General features: G+C 36.1%; 1 protein-coding gene across 2 annotated transcripts in view; it reads right to left on the reverse strand.

Annotated features, from left to right (window-relative positions):
- Nucleotides 1–1,203: 1,203 nt before the first annotated feature.
- Nucleotides 1,204–21,322, reverse strand: part of LOC113549915 (transducin-like enhancer protein 4) — a 41,565-nt gene continuing 21,446 nt past the window's right edge. For both annotated transcript variants that reach the window (XM_026951431.1, XM_026951432.1), the window contains exons 7-20: nucleotides 18,479–18,508; nucleotides 17,861–18,080; nucleotides 16,399–16,424; nucleotides 5,763–5,864; nucleotides 5,525–5,578; nucleotides 4,851–4,942; nucleotides 4,490–4,659; nucleotides 4,257–4,396; nucleotides 4,068–4,138; nucleotides 3,299–3,548; nucleotides 2,995–3,174; nucleotides 2,654–2,869; nucleotides 2,298–2,525; nucleotides 1,204–2,199 (exon numbers count right to left, since the gene is read on the reverse strand). In XM_026951431.1, the coding sequence (XP_026807232.1) occupies nucleotides 2,092–2,199; nucleotides 2,298–2,525; nucleotides 2,654–2,869; nucleotides 2,995–3,174; nucleotides 3,299–3,548; nucleotides 4,068–4,138; nucleotides 4,257–4,396; nucleotides 4,490–4,659; nucleotides 4,851–4,942; nucleotides 5,525–5,578; nucleotides 5,763–5,864; nucleotides 16,399–16,424; nucleotides 17,861–18,080; nucleotides 18,479–18,508 (1,887 nt within the window). In that variant the 3' untranslated portion in view covers nucleotides 1,204–2,091. The remainder of the gene's footprint in view (nucleotides 2,200–2,297; nucleotides 2,526–2,653; nucleotides 2,870–2,994; nucleotides 3,175–3,298; nucleotides 3,549–4,067; nucleotides 4,139–4,256; nucleotides 4,397–4,489; nucleotides 4,660–4,850; nucleotides 4,943–5,524; nucleotides 5,579–5,762; nucleotides 5,865–16,398; nucleotides 16,425–17,860; nucleotides 18,081–18,478; nucleotides 18,509–21,322) is intronic.

Below are 21,322 nucleotides of genomic sequence, written 5' to 3' on the forward strand. Positions count from 1 at the left end.
TGGAGAACTAGTCAGAAGTTAATGTTAAACGAGTGCAAAAGCTTACGACCACATCAAAATAATGGTAGTCTTAGAAAGAAGCAGTTTTTACCGCAGACCAGGAAATTTAACTGACATTAGTCATTAAGTTATGTTAAAAGTACTAGTTTAAAAAATGAATAATACATATATGTAATTTAATAAGTATAGTTAAAAAATAGTTATTACACAATTATAGTATAATATAACCCACCAGTTGCACAATTAACTCATGTATAAATTGTTTTTTTTTTGAGTATTTTCTTTATATTATAATCTTATCAGTAAATTGCATCCCCTCAATAAGGTTATATTCATATACTTTGTAAATTGCGGCCCATGTACTTTTAAAACATATGTAAATTGCGTCCCGGGTATATTTAGAATGTATGTAAACTGCGCCTAGGGATATTTCGATTTACGGTCAGTTGTATTATTTAATGATAAGTAATTATTTTTGATTGATAATCTTATGCTCAAGGTTTCCTTTGCTTTACAGCTTACATAATTTTTCAATTTAATAAAAATGAATGTTATGAAAAGCTATATCTAAGGAAAAAAACGTTCAAAATAGTTGATGGATTCAAATTTCGTTTACACAAATTTCTAAAAAATTATATTCAACGTTGGTGTTGCACAATTAAAACGTGTTTTTTTTCTAATTTAATGATAATAATATGTGTATATATAGTTTTCAAGATCCCAATCTTTTAACATATCGGAACAAATAATAAATCAACAGAAACTTGACAACAACTTTTTCTGATCTGTTTACCAGGCCATCTAAAATTATTCATTCTGAATTAAAAAATTATTTGATGTTATTTACGTATGAATAAAAAATATTTTGGTAGGCATACATACAAAATTATACCCAGGCCGCAATTTACATATAGGTATACATAAAATATACCAGGCTGAAATTAACATAAAAAATTAAAAATGGGATGCAATTTACAGCGACCCAAATATTATTAGCTAAAATAATTAACTATGTACTATGGTTGAATATAATAATATAGCAACCATTTGTACATAATAATATACAAATAAACAACTCCTCTGATTAAAGTGGCAAAGAGTAAAAGTAAATAACCAAATAATAATAAATTGGTTCTTTTATTTTCTGATTTTCTGTATAAATAATGAATTGTACAGAATTCTATATTGAACACTATACATTAAAAATTATTAAACAAAATACTTGGTTCTACATAGCACAATATTATAAAATATCGGGGGAAATGTATTAATTTAAATAAACATAAATAATTATTAAATAACAATAAAATTTTAATTTTTTTTTCAAAGGGTTCTCTATTTATTTAGGTACAAAAGATGTCTAGAGATACCACATCATATTGATTTACCTATTAGATCCTAATGAAAAAAAAAATTAACAAAAACTTATAAGGTAATTTTTCTAACTACTATTTTGTACAAAATAGAAAAGAACAAAGTTAACACTTAAGAAAATAATAAAGTAAATACAATACTTAAAATGTAATAATAATAATAATAATAATAATAATAATAATAATAATGATAAAAAATATTTATGCATTCGAAAGATCTTTAATGTGGGAACTTACATGGGGACATCATAATAATAGTATTTTATTATTTTATATTATTCACAAAATAGTTTAAGTCAAAAACTGTCAACAATGCTCGTATTCACAGTGATCATTTTAAATATCAAAGTATTAATTTATGAAAAAAACAATGAAACTTTGATTAAAGCATAAAATACCACGAGTATCAGTTTTAAGACAAATTTTATATATATCAAACAATTGATCTCAAATATTAATTAATAATGTTTATAATTACATACATTTTGACGGTAAAAAATTTTAATCAACAGATTCTGTTTTGTTTTGTATATATATATATATATATAATATGCTACTTGTAAATTAATGTTTACAGACTAAGTCACAATAGTCATAATATTAGATTGGAAATAATTATCACAAAAAAATGTTCAATAAACGCTAGATAAACACCCGGAGTTTTTCTACTACACCTAATGAACACCGAAACGATGAAATTCTCATTTTGCATTATTTACTAGTAAATAACTTCGTACACAGTCGCTTTCTTATCTCCGGAACCAGTTACGATATATTTGTCGTCGGCCGAAATGTCGCAGCTCAACACCGAAGAAGATTCTTTAGACTAAAAAAAGAACAGAAACAAACGCATGAGCAAAAATAACAAAAAATAAACAAATAAAAAAATAAAACGATTTTCCAAAAAATGGAAGTTTTGCTCACCTGGAATATGGAAGCGCCGTAAGGTGTGCGCCACGCATTTAGTAAATTGTCTTTGCCCGTCGACACAAACCATTTACCGCACGTCGCAAAGCGCAACGACAGCACGCAAGACTCGTGTAGATGCAGTTGATATTTGTCCGGTTTGAGAGCGTGCAATACTTCGACGTTGGAGTTCTCCATACCGACTGCCAACCATTCACCGGTCGGACAATAACCCAGCGAGAATATCTGTGCGGTAAACATTAAAAAAAAAAAAGTGTTTTAATATGTCGACTTGTAAGTAGGCAGATATACACAGTACACGTATAGTCTGTACGCATAAAAAAAACGGACTCAATTTCGTGTGAGAGACGTACCTGTGACGAGAAATCATGTTGCTGTAGCTGTCGACCTTCTCTCAGGTCCCAAGAGCGGACAGTGTTGTCCAGACCGCCGGTCCACAGTTTCGAACCGTCCGAAGAGATGTCTATGCACGACGCTCCGTCCGTGTGCCCTTGGAACTGTCTTACCAATGTCTGATTGTGCAAGTCCCACACGGCTATGTTGCCGTCCGAGCAACAGCTGAAGCACACCTGCGGGGACGAGGGAAAAAATATAGATTATTAAAGGTCGGGCGATAACGTGAAAAATCATTAATTTAGAGCGCCTTGTCGGCAATCCGTTGTGGGCTATGATATTATTATCTTGCAGTGCGTACCTTGGAGTCCGGACTGATGGCCAGTGCGTAACACGCCGGCGCGCTGGACGTGAGCTCGGCTTTTATTCTCGGCGTAGGTGAGGCTAGATCCCATATGCTCAAATTACTGGCTTCTCCGCCTACGATGAGCGTCCGGCCGTCCGGCAACAGTTTTACAGATCTTATATAGTTATCACGTTGCTGCAATCAAAACAATTATTGTATTATTAATACATACACGTCACCATTTTGTCACTTAAGGTCATTTCCATCTCGCTACAAATAATACGTCTTCTTATAAGTTTGTATGTATTATTATACGTACCAAACAGTCTAGTTGAGATACGGGCGACTTGGACCCGGGTTGACTGATGTCCCACACCTTTACGCAGCCTTTGCCGCCGGTATAAACGTACTTGGTGGGATTGCTGATGGTCACGGCACACACGACTTCGCCGTGCCCGAGAGTGTTGATCTGACGGGCGTGTCTCGGGATACCGGGACCCATCAGTGCATCAGGCGGAAAGGGCACCGGTTGCATTTGACCTTCGGCGCTCACGTGAAACGAATATGCTCTTGAAAGAAAAAGAAAAAATACGTCAATACTAACGTCGACGTCGAATGTCCTCGAACGCATGATGTATGCCTGCATACTTCACGATTCCGAGAAAGGATAATTTATTTTAGTTTTCTCAAAGGCTCTTTTTCTCGAATAACTCAATATAAATAAAATTTTATATCTTTTTCAAAAAATAGCTCAGAAATATAATGCACTGAAAAAATGATAGATGAGTTAAAAATGTTTATGGAGGTAAAAATGACGACTTTAACTTAAACAACAGATATTTTGTCATGAAAAGTTAAAAAAACTTTTTCAGAAGGAATCGCGGAAGATTCAATTTGTTTTGTATAAATCGACAATAAATTCTACCCACGCTATCTTGGTATGTCCAATTCGAAACGTAGGGTTAATTAAAAACTCATCTACAGGAGACGCATATAATTTATTTGAGTCATTACTAAATTAAGTGTTTGACGACTTTCTGCCAGACACACCACGTGTTGCAAATATTATTTATATAGGATTTACTTACGGTTTTCCGCCAGGAATTCCCAGCCCAGGTCCGAGGGGTGCTCTCATTTGTGCGTGAGGATCATAACCGACCTTTAAAACACATCGTCGATTAGAGATAATAATTACAATTATAATATGTACTTGAGCATATACACACTCTATGCACGGTTATTGATTAATGATTGTTGTCGTTAATAATAATACTCACCAATGCCGGCCTGGGGTAACTGTTTAACGCAGCCGATGGCGGCAAGTTGTTGTGGAGGGCGCCGTAAGCGCCTGCAGCAGCCGCAGCCGCTTGAAGATCGTGCGGATTTGCACCACCAGCCAGGTAATGCGGGTATTGCGCTAAAAAAAACGAGGAAAACGCAAGTTAGTTTAATGAAAAAGTAATTTACAATCTATGTTTGATTGAGTCGCATTCGCTGTTTTTCTTATTACCTAGCGAAGGTCCTTTGACCCCCATGGGCTTCATTGAGGAACCGGCGGCTCCACTACAACCGCTGCCGCCGCTCGTCGGTGTGATTGACTTGGATATCGGTGTGCTGGGTTTGTCTTCCATCTTCTTGGTGGATGGAGTGCTTGCATTGGACGAAGTACCGCTACGCGGGCTGCGATAAACGAAAAATAAAATATAAATAAATGAGTGAGTGTATAAGTAATGCATCCACCGTTGAAATAAATATAATAATATACATCATACACATTACCTACATATATGTAGAATATATGTATATTCTAATAACGAGTATAAGTGATGATAACAATAATAATATAAAAAACATTAATATGTAAATTATACCTGTGTGGTCCGATGTGTTCCTTTTTGGGTTGTAACTTGTCAATTCCATTTTCTCTTGGCGAGGCTGTACCATTAAGCGGTGAGACGGGGTCCTGTGAAACGGAATATTATACATTATGTTAATACCTGCAGCGACATTGTTCGACTATTATTACGAGGTTTCGTTATCCTATTATACACGGCAAGCATTACTTTATATATATATATTTTTTTTTAAACCCGACGTATTATTATTAAGTATTGCTCGTTTATACATAGTTAAGTAAAATATTATGTAGTAGGTACCTACGCAAAAATACACAATATGAAACGGTTTTTTTTTTTTATGTAATAAAAACATAAGATACAGCGAATTATAATTCAAGTGATACTAATCGGAAAAAAAAATCAAATCATATTAATAAATAGATTATGCGGTATATAATTTGATATTCTATACTGTAGCAGATATTGTAAGTTTATAGAGGTCGTGTATACAGTTTTCGAACGATTATAGGTTTTAAAAAGTTGTTTTACGTACAAACGTTTGCTCTAAACGGTTATAAAGCTAAGATAAGGTTTCACTAAGTATATTTTGTATTCTTTCTTTAAGTATCAAAGTATAAAAAACTTATGACTTGGGAGCATATATTTTTTAACGGGACAAGGAGTAAATGATATTATATATAACATACCTCACTGGCATCATCAACTACTAAGTCTTGATCGCTTTTTTCACCATCGCTCGCCTGTAAACGATAAAAAGAAAATAAATACAATGAAAAACGATTTAATAATAAGTTTAGGGAGAGGGTGGCGTGAGATGAGTAAACGTAGTATAAAAGTTTAATGGTAGAAGAAGTTTGGCGAAATGTTATATGGCGCATCATGTGTTGAATCGATGTATACTTAGGTTATAAGAGCAAAACTTACGTGACAATCTTTTTCTTCCTTTTTTACTTTTTTGTGTGGTTCAATATCCGGTGAGCTCCTGACGCGAAATTTCTCTCTTTCCGCAGGTGATATAGAACTCCTCTGTGTAAATAAAACGAAAAAAAACCATAAGCATAATAATAATAATAAAAAAACGTTAACCAAACATTTCTGTTGTTGTTGTACTCGTCGTAGGTATAGGTATGTTTATACCTTACGTGGGTATATCATATACACACACACACACACACACACAAACCTATATCTATTTCTCGTCCTCTCTTTATACACAATGCAGCGTGTGATTTTGGCCGCTCGTTAAAAAAAACCGAGTAACCAAATATTTGAATGGAACTCATATATATATAATATTATGTGGTTTTTTTCCATCGTCGTATGGGTCGAGGGTTGTAGGAATGCGTGTTGCTAGTGTACGTGTGTGTATCGTTAGGGGGAATATAACATTTGTCGAAGTGAATACGAGGAAAAAAGAGCCAGGAGGGCGATGGCGGGAAATAAATAACGTGTGTCATAAAAAAAAAAGACGGAGGAAAAACATGTGGCGCGTTGGTCGTTTTTCGCCCCAGACCCCCCGCGGTATACTCATACGCACACACACGCGCACGCGAGTGCCCGCGTACCCTAAGGACCCAATAAAAACATCCTACCACCCCGCGCCCTCGTACGTACAAGATAGTTAATCCAATTCCCGGGAGCCATAAACGGACGAGTGAGGAGGGGGTGGCGGGTAGTTTATATATATAGCCGTACAGTGTACACGCGTATAATGCGTGTATGTATGTACAATATATATATATGTGTGTGTGTGTGTATGTAGGTACATATATATACACGACTTTGACGACGTCGACGACGACTACGCGCAGCGGTGGCGAGGGGGTGAAATAAAATAAACCTCTCGCGTCGGCGAAAAAAATAGAGTCAATTCCCGGGGGCGCTAGAAGGCCAATTGCCGGGTGTGGTGTTAATTGCTTTTGCCCGCGCCCGAATCCCGACGAGAATACGACACGATAGTTAATTTATATAGAGGCGCGTCCTACAGCGCAACGACGACCGACTGCGTTGAATAAATTTCGTTAAATTGAAACATTTTATGGCGGTTCGCCGCCCTTAATCGAGTCTTATACATACATATATATATATTATAGTATAATTTATATATAGGTGTTATATACGTGCGTGATGAATTCGTGGCGGCTTCGCTTTCGGTTCTCTGAGACTCACGACGGATTCTATCGAAGGGGTCTTTTTTTTTCTTATCTTATACAAGCCATCGAAATTCGTTTTTAACGAACATAAAAACTCACGGTAATAACAAAATCGATCGTGAAAACATTATCGTTGAATTTTCGGTCCGCTTTTTCAACGGAGGGAGGTTTTTAATTTTTTTTTTTGTTCAACAAAGAAACGCGTCGCGTATTACAAAATAACGAATTTCCGCGACAAAAAAAGTGTTTTTTAATGAATATATATATATTATATAGATAGAAATAAGACGACAACGATGAACAAGTTTTAAACGACATTATTGCTACCTACCTTTATTGTGAGTATATATACACAACACTCACTTAACCCTCTAGACAGTCTTCATCACAGTCAATTAAGCGCGCGAAAGTTCGCCGTGTTTTAACAAATTTCAATTATGAATACAGTTTTACAAATTACTCGGGCTGCTAATGACGCCGATGACGCAGAGCGTTAATGAAAATTTAATTTTAATTGAAAAGTATCCATATTTATGTCTATATAACTATATTAATACTTATTATATATACGTACATATATAGTACCTATATAAACTACACTATTATTGAATTTCAAAACCTACAGCACGAGATTTAAATAATTGATCGTCAAATAAAAACTGCTCACGCATTGTATATAATTAATATAAATACAAATATAATACCTACTCGATAATTATTATGAAATCGGATTAACGACCATTGCTGTAAATAAATGTGTTATTAACACAATTTTTATTTTTAAAAAAACCAATTATTGTCTATCGATATTTTGTATGAACTATATAGACGCAATAACAAAATAAAACACTTCGAGACTTTAAAATACTATAAACACGTAATATATTCATTATGTATATATAGTGAATTAGTGATAATGATGCGTGTGCACTTGGCATGCGTCATAATTAATACGATATGGAGGCGTCGAAAAAATCGTATTTTATGTTTATTGTGTCGATGGATACATTGTAATGAAAACGTGAAGACTCAGAGACGACAGAAGGGATGTGATGGGGTAGTGTAGGGTAGATACGCCGTTGATGTTTTCTTGCGGCTGCGAAGCGAGCAGAACCGCCACCGCAGCAGCAGTGTGTAATATAACTTCCGAGACAATTGACTGTGAGCGGGAAGTGAAGAAGCACGGTGGTGTTGGGGCGGACGAGAAAGCTTTTACCGTATACTCGCAACGAGTGAAAACGAGGTAAAGCGCGTGCGGAAGAAGGCGCGCGCTCTACGAAGTTGTTGTCGACGACGATGGCGGTGGCGGTGGTGGAGACGCCGTTCTCGGTTTAAACTTCATCGAGAACTAATCGGCCGTGTGTAACGCGCCTCTTCACCTACCGGTCCAGACGCTGGGTAAACTTGCACAGCTTCTCGCGTATACTATCCATATATATGTACATAAGTATACGCACGCAAGTTAAGGGTGGCGGAGGCGGCGGCTTTAATTCATTCATTTGCAAACTTGTAATCGGCTCACGTCGTCGTCGTCGTCGTCGTCGTAGTACTGACATTATATATATAAAGGTACCAGCGGTGGCGGCGGCGTCGGCAGCAGAAGAGTTTTTGCGGGCCGGAGAGAGGGAGAGAGAGACGGACAGACAATGACAGAGTGCCAGAGACTGAAAATAAGGGGAGTTTTGCCGCTATTGCACGTGGAGCTATATTGCTTCAAATGGTGTTGTGTATGTGTGCGTGTTATTTCTCGTTGTATACATATATACAATATAATATATATATATATATATATATATGCGCCCGAGGGTATAAGGACAAGCCGTGAGGGCGGAATATAGGCAACAAAAACCCCCTCGTCCCGCAGACGCTACCGCCACAGCCACGTGATGAATTCGCCGGCTGGGATTTTCGCGTATTTCGCCCGGGGATTAATAACACGCCCCTCCGGAATCCAATCACGTCTCCCACCGTACTACCACGGCCTCGGCATCGCGTCTCTTCTCGCGACTGCTGTTTTGATAACGATCTCCTCCGCTTTTTCACCGCTTCCTATTCATCACCCGCTCTTCCGCGTATAAGACTCGCACACACGCACGCCGCTGTCTGACAGATGATATCGTGGTCTCTCTCCCTCACGGTTTATATATACCTTCATTGTTGTCGTCGTCGTCGTGTTCCATAATAATAATAATAAAGCAAAAAGAGGGCGAAAAAAGACGTCGTTTTCGGTAAAGGTTTGAGCACGATAACAATAAAAACGAGATAGAGTGAGTGCGAGAGGAACAACGCGGCTTTATATTATACGACAGACACGACCGCAAAATTCCGCTCAGCCCCCTCGTTGGAGGAAAAAGCCGAATTTATCAATTGACCCGACTCGTTAAGATCTTTACAGGCGGTGATTTTTTTCCACCCGAAATAAAAACCAAGGGGATCGCAACGTTTCTTCAACCGTAATAATAAAGGACGTACGTTCGCACGACGTATATAATGACCCATACATATTATATAAATAAGGGATGAGAGTAGTACACGTGACAGAAGGGGAGGATACAACAACCCGATCAGCTCTCGTTCATGTAAACGACGTACTATATTATTGTTTATTCCACCATTAAATTTAAATAATAAAATAATATTATAATCTATATCCTATACGAGGGGAGCGTCTCTCATGCTACATTTCGCTAAATTGAAAATAATTAACAACGAATCGTATATAATATAAAAATCAATGAAGAAACGAAGAAAGTAGGTAATCTATCAAAACGCAATTCTTGCTCAAGACTTATATAATTATGTGTGTTGTATGATTATAATATGTTCATGAAACGTCAACATGAATCTTCGCGTACTGTAAACGTAAACTAACGTATAGTGTGTCGTGTTTCGTGTATGTGTGTGTGTGTGTGTGTGTAAACGTGCGAGCGCCAGCGAATAGGACGATGTGCGGCGTTTTGTATAATTAATTCACACGCGATAGTTTATAATATATATTATGCCAAACGTTAACGCTGCCGCCGCCGACGACCGCGACGGGTTTCCGATTCCACTTGTCTATCGTGTCGTTATATTAGTTATAATAGTATAGGTACCTACAACCAACGTTTAATTAAACATCAAACGACCCGACGACGGCGCATCAACGCTATTTATTCGGTTTTACTTGTTACGCACAGGGAAGTCGACCGCCAGCGATTACAAACGAGACAGTGGCGTGCAATGACAATTAATACATGTATATTATATACAGAGTGATTCGCCAAATATGTTCAACGCCATTCTAATTTTTGCAATTTTAAATAGGTATACTAAAGGATCATACATGTTTTCAAATATCTCCTTAGATTTTGTATACCATTTGAGTATAGTGCCTTGTGATGATACAAACTTTGTTTTTTCACATGAGAATCGCACCTTTTCTTATTTTAGTATGCATTATTAAACAGATCATTTTTTTTAAGTTGTTAATATATATATATATATATATATATAAATCGAACTTCGAACGTTATTTAAACGTATGTATACTAAACAATAAATCCATGATAATAATTATTATAATTTATATTTAATATAGGTTTGAAAGATATGGGGTTATGATGATCTAAAATAATTATAGTAGGTAATAAATAAGAAATTGGTATTAAAGGATTATTATCTTAAATAGTTACATGTATTATATATAATTTATATCCAATGATTGTACGAGTACGTTATACTCATTTTAACAACTCAGAAATAACTACTTGTTTGAATTTGGATTTAGATATAGGTATAAATTTTTTTTTAAAAAAAGATAAAAAAGATCGACATGGTACCTATACATTAAAGATAATATATAAAAAATTTAAATATTTGAAAATTTCCTAAGTTTGTGTAACTTCCATGAATTAGTTTGAATAAATACATGATTAAAGAATATAAAATAGAGGGGTGAATATACTATAAATGAATCAGAATCACCCTGTATATACTATAGTCAATATAGTCACGGCGTGTCTATACTTACAATAAACACGTTACGCGTGTTAGATTTAAATCCGTGTCTTAATTATACTATAATACAGCATACACGTCGTGTTATTACACACATAATATTATACGTACGCTGTATACGGTACCTATATAGCTATTACAAAGTACGCATATTACCTTTTGGCTTTTAGTACCTTTAATAATTTATCTATGTCAGATATTTATCTGTGCAGACAAAATATGTATACGACTTAGGCTAAATGATATGTGACTTGAGAAACTTGTTTGTGGTGAGTGGAGGGGGGATCGTGGAGAAAGGACAAAATTTTAAAATAATCGATGAGAAAATAAGGCGCCAAAGGATAATAACGATAATAATTTTCGAATCGATATATTAAATCGTTTTCTATTTTTTCGATGAATAGATAATTAGTTTCAACGGATAAACAATGAAAAAAAAATTAAAAGCTAATACTCAGGTACACATTGTCACGCGCCGTTCGACGTAACCCTACATTTACTAACGAATTTATAGTAATTGCGGGCAAACAATAACCGTATAATCGAGACAATATATATAATTATAATTATTATATAGTAAAAAAAATCGTTTTGAAATCGTTCGTCGGTGGGCAAATGCGAATAAATTATGCGTGCTTGTGTACAAAAAAATAATAATAATAAATAAATAAACGTAAACGCCCGAAAATAATTTTAATTTAACGCGACCACCACTCATGTGTAGTGTTGACATTATATACAACCATACATATATATATATACCTATAATACGCACTGTCTTTGTTACGGTGCCATTTATGCGTGATTTGTAGCTACATTTACTAAAATGAGTATATGTCCTATATTAGTGTACCTACGTATATTACTACACACAAGAAATATTATAATATGATAATATATACAATGAATAATATGTAATATCGAACGGCATACGTTCACGCGGGCGAATGTCTATTTTAACATTATCGTCACGACAAGGTAAATACTAAATAGGAATATGTCAGCAACTTTGTGATACACACCACGCGTGTTCAACGAAAACTCCACATCCCGTCTATATAAACCTGGTTCGACTCTTCTCAGTTTTCATCGGTAGAATATAATGTCGTAATGTAAATAAATAATGTAATATACCTATTGTATTTTAGCGGGTAATTTAACGACCACTGAAATGAAGCAGACCTTGACTACGGTTGGGGCGGGTGGGATGCTTAAAGCCGGACCAAAATTCGTAATGTTATTGACATTCACCTATTTATTTTGTCATGATTATCGTCGTTGTTTTAATCATATTATATGATTTCAATTAATCGGTATGGTTCATCGGGTCCGAGATTGGCGGTTTTCTACGACACTGATTCTCCGGGGTGAGCACGTGTTTTAATAAAACATTCACGCTTACGTCGTTACACACACGCGCGTTAGTTTATGGCGGCAAAGGATAACGGGATATATACACTGTACGCCCAACGCGCAATAATATAGTTGTTGTTTTCGGAAAACTCAATTTCTCTCCAGTAAGCGTACGGTGATGGTATAAGATGTGTGTATATATACGGTCGGTTGTGGTTTATCGATTCGGCTACGGGTGTGGAGGAGATGACGGTGAAATGAACGCAAGTATAGGGTTGGTGGCGGAAAGTGGTATCCCCTATAGTAATACCGTGAAGATTAGTCGTTGCGTCTCCGAAATTAACCCTTTTCGCCCTCGTGTTAATGGTTCCGATTACAATAATTATTACACGTCGAGCCCCTTTGAACTCCTGCCACCACCAATCCATTATTAATTATAACAATATCGACCGCGATAAAAATAATACTTTTCGCCACCTATCCAAGACATTTTAGACATAATTGATACTTAATATTTATGTTTTTCGCATATTGCGAATAACATTTCTGTAAGCTACAAGATAATATATAGGTACCTAAGTACCTACTAAGAATATTTATTTTAATTTAATAAAATATATTTTATACGGGAGAAAAAATACTATTCAGATGTTTATCGTACATTGCAAATTTATAAGAAGAAAATATTTTATGTAAATCGTATATACAATGGCCAAATGGGGTTCATTTGAGTACTAGATCGGTCGAGTTAATCGCGTCCCCTATAACCATTATTATTATTATTATTATTATACGGTCTCGAAATACCGGTAAATCCGGTACGCAAACGAGTCATCTCTTCTGACGACCAGATGCCCATATCGAAAACCGAATAAACCACAACTGTGGTATAGTATGTGCTATTAGAGTTTATAATATATAATACCTATTGGCTATTACCTATATATACGTTCGTCGTGTGTGAATCGCAACCTGTCACTTCTATGTGTAAAATCCATAATATAAAGTATGACATTAATGACGTGATAAAAAAAGTATGTTTATTGCAACTTCGGATATCGATTTTTTTTTTATTGCTGTATGCCGAACAAAATTTTCAATAAAGTGTTTTTTTTTTATACAATTCTACAAATTAATACAGACAAGAAAATAAAATCATTCAAAATACACACGTATGTATTTTTGTTTTCAGATAATGTTAGTCGAACGTTTCAATGGAAAAAAAGTATTGATAATGATATGCAATTATACGCTGAATATTATGAAATGATGCTGTTGTAATCGTGTTTTCGGTACCTATATATAATTAATAAAATTATATTTTGTACAGCGCTAGAACAACAATTAGAGATAAAACGAAATGTTTTATAATCTATATAATATTTATATTATATGGAAATTTAATTAGATAACAAATAATGGTTTGTGTGCGATGTAATCTTTACAAAAGTCAACGGAATAATTACAAAGCATTTATATAACAGCATAATTTATTTATCATAATATATATTAATAAAAGCATGTAACCTATACAATTATCATATTCGCCGAGATGAGGAATTAAGAAACTAAATGAATATCGTATTGTAGGTTAGAAAGAAATACTTATCGTACAACGGGCAGTTTAACCGAACTTAAACGACAGCGTACGAAATTACGAAAGGGAAAAAAACCAAATATTAGCTGCCGTTCGCTATAAAACAAACGATTTATAGTAACCGTAATAATAACGTGTGTCGGGCTAATGTCTTTTTTCGTTGTGGTCAGCCAAGGTCAAAGGCAATCAAAAATTCCCATTAAGACTTGGCAGTCATAAGCGGGAGGATGTTCATATAATGTCGTCGTGAAAATGGCTTTGAGCATACCACGGCCTAGTGAAGTAGGTATATAGGAAAGGTTTTTCGACGCACTCGCTTAGTCAGTATGCAAGATGACTGCACGAATATCTTCCGAAAGCTGTTTATCGTAAATATATATTATAGTAATAATACTCCAATGACTTACTCTCAATTGAAACGTCAATAACACATTATATATACACAAAATGTACATATAGTACATACGCATATAATATCGATCACATTACAATTTCAAACGATTAGAGTTTGCTGAAATTCAACGTTTTTCCCCGTTCGTTTCCATGTACGAGCGCACGCATAAAAACGTCAGTAGCACGAAAAAAACAGTCTTGAGGGATTTTTTTATATTTTTTTATTACTATGTCGACCTCGTAATCCGTTTCTTCGAAGTCTTGTTTTATACCATTATTTGATTTTTTTCCACCCCATCCGTCGGCACAACTATACGCGAGGGTATTTTATGTACGTGTATACAGTATACATATACACTCTCACACACATCACATAAAGCCTGCGGGGTTATTCCCTAGAAAGGGCCGACTGGTTGATGAAACGGACCGGAAAATAACGTTACCGCATCGGCTGTACAGCTCTTCCTCCCCACTTTATCGTTACGCCCTTAAACGAGTTTACCCTCTTGTTACACCGCTCTGCCGATCGAGGGTTCATGTATATATATACGTATACATATAACGAGAGAAAAAAAAGAAAAGAAAGGAAAAAGAAATAACCTCGATTTTTCCACGTTTTCCATCCCCACGGGGGATCGTTGTCGTAGTAGTAGTAGTCGTCGAAAAAGGGCCGTCCGTCCAAAACGAAACGGATTGTTGGCAAGAAGAAATATCTCGAGCGGAAAAAAAACTAATCCTCGATTACGGGGGATTTCCACGGATTTTCTCTCTGCCGTTTTTTTTCTTTTTCCATCTCCCAAGTTTTTTACACAAATAAATATACGATTTGACGACGACGATACTATATATTGTGTAGTAGTACGCCCGCTATTCAATAACTATACACAATATATATTCGCTTTCAGCGTTTTACTTTATACTATTCGATACTTTACAGGAATATAATATACAAATAAATCTCGCAATATATAGGACTGTCGTCGACTTCACGGTCATACTGCGGTCGAACGCGAATAGGTTTGATCGAGTGTTTGCAGTAGGTACCTGTGGCTACGATGGAAATGCTTGTGCGGTTCGCGTGTGTAATCGGAAACTATATAATATTATAGTTGACGAGCCCTTCGACTGCAGACTCGTATTGGATTACGACAATATGTATAATAATGTATCCAACGAATTACGACAAACCAGAGCAGACGGACAAGAGGAAAATAATATAAATAAATGCCACACGTATTATATTTTGTATATACGGGTGTAAATAATATATAAGTGTATAAGTCGAGAAATTAATAACTGTTGAAAATCATGGGCGGTCGCGTCAAAAATGGGCCACGAGGGTGCGGCAACGGAATAATAATAATAATACGGGATGCAGCAGCGGCGGTGGTCGGTTCTTTTGTGAGAGGAAATAGAGGGTAAAAGTGGGACCGATCCCTATCGAATTTGACACGCATTTAAATTCGTGGGGAGTGCGACCAGATGACATATACATATGGATGAGGTTCGTTCCGATATTACACACGCGAGGCGGCAGCCAACCCTTATTCTGCAACGGCGGTAAGGGTGCGTTGGAGGGTAGACAACCCCTACATTATATACACTGCTATAGCTGTTTGTTTGATGGTGCGGGGAAACTACTACGAGGGGATCGAGGACGAGAGCGACCGGAGACGACGGCAACCGGAGTAACAAGGCGTCCCTTCATTAAGTGCTATCCTGGGTGCATTAATTTAATTTTAACCCCCTTTCTGCTGACGCTGTTGCCTGGACGGGAAATTTGTTATGGTTGGCGGCTCAAAGATTTATCCCTGGAAAGTGGCTATATAGTGAATGCGGCGGCGACAACGGCGAAACCAGTGGATTACATGCGAAAACCTCACTCATTTTGGTACAACAACAACAACGCCAATAATGTGTATTTATACATATTATTAGCTATAAACGTATGTATATGCTCGTGTAATGTAATTTTTAGTACAAATAACGATCGATATAACATATACTATATATTTACTACTAATATATAAACTCCTAATCACTTATATATTATATATATACTCACGTGTCTTTCTTCAGCTGAACTCAGTCCTGAAATTATAAAAAAAAAAATTAACAATGCAATAATATATTATTATAATAGATAATTTATATGACATAACTAAAACGATTTAGTTGTTTGATACGAAGAGCTGGTGGGATTGAAACTTAGAATATAACTATACGCTGTATACTATTTAAGGTAGAAAGAAACGATAGACGTGCAGAAAAAAAAGATAATATATTTTATATCGAAACAATATATAATATAATGATGTGTTAGTGATTTGGAAAGGGAGACGGCGAGAGAAAATTACAACAATGTTCCAGCCGATCGGTAACAATGCGTAACTGTATACATATTAAATCGTGTCAAATCGGGAATTTTTATTATAATAATGTCGAATTCGGGTGAAACATGTGTGAAAGAAATGCGCCCTTGACCTAAAAACGACGACGTAAAAGAGAAAAAAATTGCACTCTTACGCGTTCGATACAGAAAATTTGTGTTTTTATTTTCCTAAAACGCGCAGCCGTAAACATGACCCCGCGCACGTTAGACAACGGCCAATTTATTGCACACACGCAGCGGCCCCGTATACGAATATAATATAATATTCATGTAATATATGTATACGTGTGCGTGGCGTTTATATTGCTCGACGGGGACACGGCCCGCCGCCGTCGATTATGGGTAAGTGGCTCGGAAATAAAAAAGAAAAAAGAGGGATACGCGCGTACAACAATGGTCCAACCAATCTCAATGTATATAATACATATATAATGCATGTATATACCGCCAAGTAACTTTATTTCAAGTGGTATATATATTTACATTATACGAAGAGAATAACTGATGTGTGTGTGTGTGTGTGTGTGTGTGTGTGTATACGACTACAACGCACACGGTGAAGAGATGTTCGGCGGCGTGGTAAAGGGATTCTGCGGAAATTATAAAAACCCTTTTTCACAGTATATAGGCCACTCGAGAGAACAGTGTACCGAATGCGGGCGTATAGCACCCTCTATCTCACTCGTCTATATAATATAGTCTACAACTCTAGAGCCCGATGCTTTCCTACCCCCCTCTTAAAACTAGCGAGTGCACTCCATCCGTATATACTCACACCATATCCCTTTGACGACGACAACGAATATTAGTCTCGAGCACTTGGGTATACATTAGCATATTAACACTTCAGGCTGCAGCACAGTCATTTAAAAAAAAAAAAAAACGCTTCTCCGTCAAAAGAGATCATTTTTGATGTTGCATCGTAGGGTATAAAAGAAAAAGAATATATATATATAGTTAGCGGTATTCTCTAAATTTCATCGTGACCGCGCACAAATAAGTCATGAATAAGACGCTACGATAGAATACAAAATGCGTCAGCAATGAACTATGTGTGGTTCAGAGAGAATGACGGCGATAAAATGTAATGATAACAATATATAATACGGTGTTTATATAATAGATAATTACTTACCGATGGCAGACGAAGGCTTATCAGGATCGGCACCTCTGTGCATATCAGTCGGTTTAGCACCTAGCATGGACAGTGGATGAGACGCAGAACCGGCAGCACCGGCAAGGCCTAGTAGGCTAGCGGACGCGGTTACTGGTGGTCCCGGAAGTCCGGGATGAGGCATCATTGGTATGGGCGGCGCGTGGCCCGCATGCGGCAGCTGCTGCGCGTGCATTTGTTGCTGAAACAGAAACGGATGTCCGACGTATGTACTTAAATGCCCACGTGTGTATTAGGGGTAGTTGTTGTGGGAGGAATGTAAAAGCGGGTGTTTGTATTCGACATCGATAGTGCGGGTAGTAGGTGTAATAACGTGTAGTTATCAGAAGGCCATCAAAACGTTCATTTGAGAGATGAAGGAATAAATGAAGACTATATAGAAGAGAACGGTATACCTTTAAACGGTATTACAGTAATATGGTATTCTGAAATGTTATGATTGTAAATCATATTTGTGTATAATAAACGTAGTATATTTTACGCGAGAGGTTTTGTCACGAAAATATACAAAAGTATATATTATGTGACTTTGTATATTTGATTTCATAATAATTTAAAAAATCTGAAAGTGATTCTTACCAATAACCTGGGCAGATCTGGACGTTGTTGCTAAAAAAAAAAAATAAAAACGACATGTAATAAACGTTTTGGGCCTACATACATAGTTTTTAAACAGATAGGTATACGATATCCTCATTCCCTAACGTGTAACGTGTCTACTAATCATTATAAATAATATCATACAAGTATATGATACAATATTTGATGTGTACATAACATATAAATAAATATATAATATATATAAAGAACCCTCGTATATATTTTAATATTAACACAATTTTACTGAATTTAGGTGTTTAGTGTTTTTTTTTCAGTCATATTCAAACAAAACCATACCCGTTAATTTATTGTCAGTAATTATCACGAGAAAATAAAAAAAACCTTGCGAGTTTGAATTGGTATACATCATTAATGGACTTTCATATATGCAGCAATAGTTGTTTTGACAAAACGGTAGTATAGACGCCTTTATCACTCTACCCTAAAGCTGTTTCGACCATATATATTATAATGGTGGAGGCGGCGTATATATTCCCCAAACAAACCGCTTTGTTCAAACACTCGAAAAAAACCGCTCAAGTAGCATTAACACCGGAGGGGGTTTTCTTTTCGAGTGCGGAAACAGAAAACCTTTCTCACCACTCCATGTCGTCCCGTCGATATACATACAACGGAAGTCTTTTGACGGACGCGAGAAATAACAGCGACAGCGCGGCGGCGACGACTGCAGAAACCGAACAACAATAGACTTGACTGTGTGAACGAATTTTTTTTTACGTCAGCACTGTACAGCAAAGAAATAAAAAAAGAAATCAAGATAGGTTTTATTTTCAAAATTATTATTTACACGACTGCGTACGTGGGAGATTAAAAACTTAGCGTTGTTCCCGACTATTACAATTACTATACACTAATAAACAGCATGAGTTGATATAGATAAAAACAAATCTTCTGAATATTACACGAAATGCTAAAATGTATACATGTAAGTAACAATAACATTTAAATTACTAAAAAATTAGATAAATTATTAGCATCGTATTGTAGCACACGTTGATAAGAATTCTTTGAAAAACTGCAAAATAAATCATAATATATATATACGTACGTTTAATACATATTATAAACAGTATAATAATTAGACCAATGTCACAAAATAAATAAAAAATATTTATATTAATATGTATACGACAGTGTTAAAATTTTTGTTATATTCGAATAAACTCTTCTGTACATGCATGAGTGATGAGTTACACGCACACTCAAGACGATAACTCGGCGAATCGATACAAGTGTTGGCGGCGCGAGGATACGTGTATATCATATAAATATGCGGCAAAAAATTTACACGTATATAATAGAGCAACACAATTATAATAAACACACGTGATAGACGGCATAAAAATATTACCACTCGGCTTAATGTGTTTACGGCACATAGATCGTTTTGTACATGATTTATGGAACGATAGAGACGTACGAGGGTAAACGCAACAGATCGTATGACTGTGAATTCGTGTTTACGATAATCACAATGCAATAACTCTGCGAGTGAAGAAAAAAAGCGCGTTTGACAAAATATAATATTTGATGATTAAAAAGTGAAGAGTAGTCCAAATCCAAAATTTCACTGAAATTTTAATAAAAAAAATAATACCAATTTGTGCACACATATTACAAGTAGTTTTCTTTTAAAATATATAGGTATACTTTTAAAGTCTATTAATCACTGTATTAATGTTGTTTTTGAACACAGCTATAAGTACTTAAAAATGCGTGGTTAAAGTTATAATATTAACCTAACCTTGAAAGATTTATAATATGTATGCCATGTCATCAATTTAATAATAAAACTAAGAGGCGTCACGATCATCCATCGTATGCAGAACCTATGTATAAATACACATTGAAATATGCATTGTATATTAAAATAAATAAAGATGAAATGTATCTACATTGTTTTTAATAACAGTAAAATATGTATATTTATTTTTTCCATCGTCCGGGCGGCGAACAACAACAATTATTATTGTTGTACAGCGAACGAGTAGCTGCAGTAGCTGTATACATTACAATAATGGTGTGCGGTAAAACTTTCACAACCCTCTTCGGAACAGGCCACGCGCGAAAGTATAAATGCGTATACATTATGTATATACATAAGAAAACGGGACCGGAAGCTGAATATATACATGTATATATATATGTATACGTGTGTAGGGGAAGTCTTTGGGGGCGAAGGGCGAGGCGGCGATAATAATTACCGGCTGCCGACTAACGAAGTGCGTTGAGAAAAACCGCACGTCCGGAACATTTGTAGTGTAGTACGGTTGTGCGGCGGGCGTGGCGAGGAGAGCGCAATTAGCGGAAGCTTCTCTCCGTCGACAGAAGGGCCGCCGTTGTAGTCGCGTCGTTCATAACCGCCGCCACCAGCCCACGACCGACCCCGTTGTATACTTGGGGCCGCCGTCATTATTAAACGTTGAGAGGTTCGGCTCTCTCTGCCAGACGCGACGCGCGGAAAACATTAATCGAAAATATCTTTCTATCTCTTGCCCTTCATCTCCCTCTCACTTCACCTCTTTCTCTCCCCAAATCCCACTATGCTCACGCGCATATACACCTGGTAGAGTAAACACGATAATTATGATCTACGCCACTGCGACTGAATCGTCCCGGGAACATTCTCGCGTGTAATGATACACCGGCCGTCGTCGTATCAGAAATGTGTGAATTGGGCTCGGGGCTGAATCTATTATTATTATTATTATTATACAATATACTTTTTTTCCATCGAGATTAATTACGCCCATCTCAGCTGAATAGTGGTAAACCGGAACGAATCAAACGACAAACAATAAT

The sequence above is a fragment of the Rhopalosiphum maidis genome, chromosome 4, assembly GCF_003676215.2.
Source record: "Rhopalosiphum maidis isolate BTI-1 chromosome 4, ASM367621v3, whole genome shotgun sequence".
Taxonomy (NCBI): Eukaryota; Metazoa; Arthropoda; class Insecta; order Hemiptera; family Aphididae; genus Rhopalosiphum; species Rhopalosiphum maidis.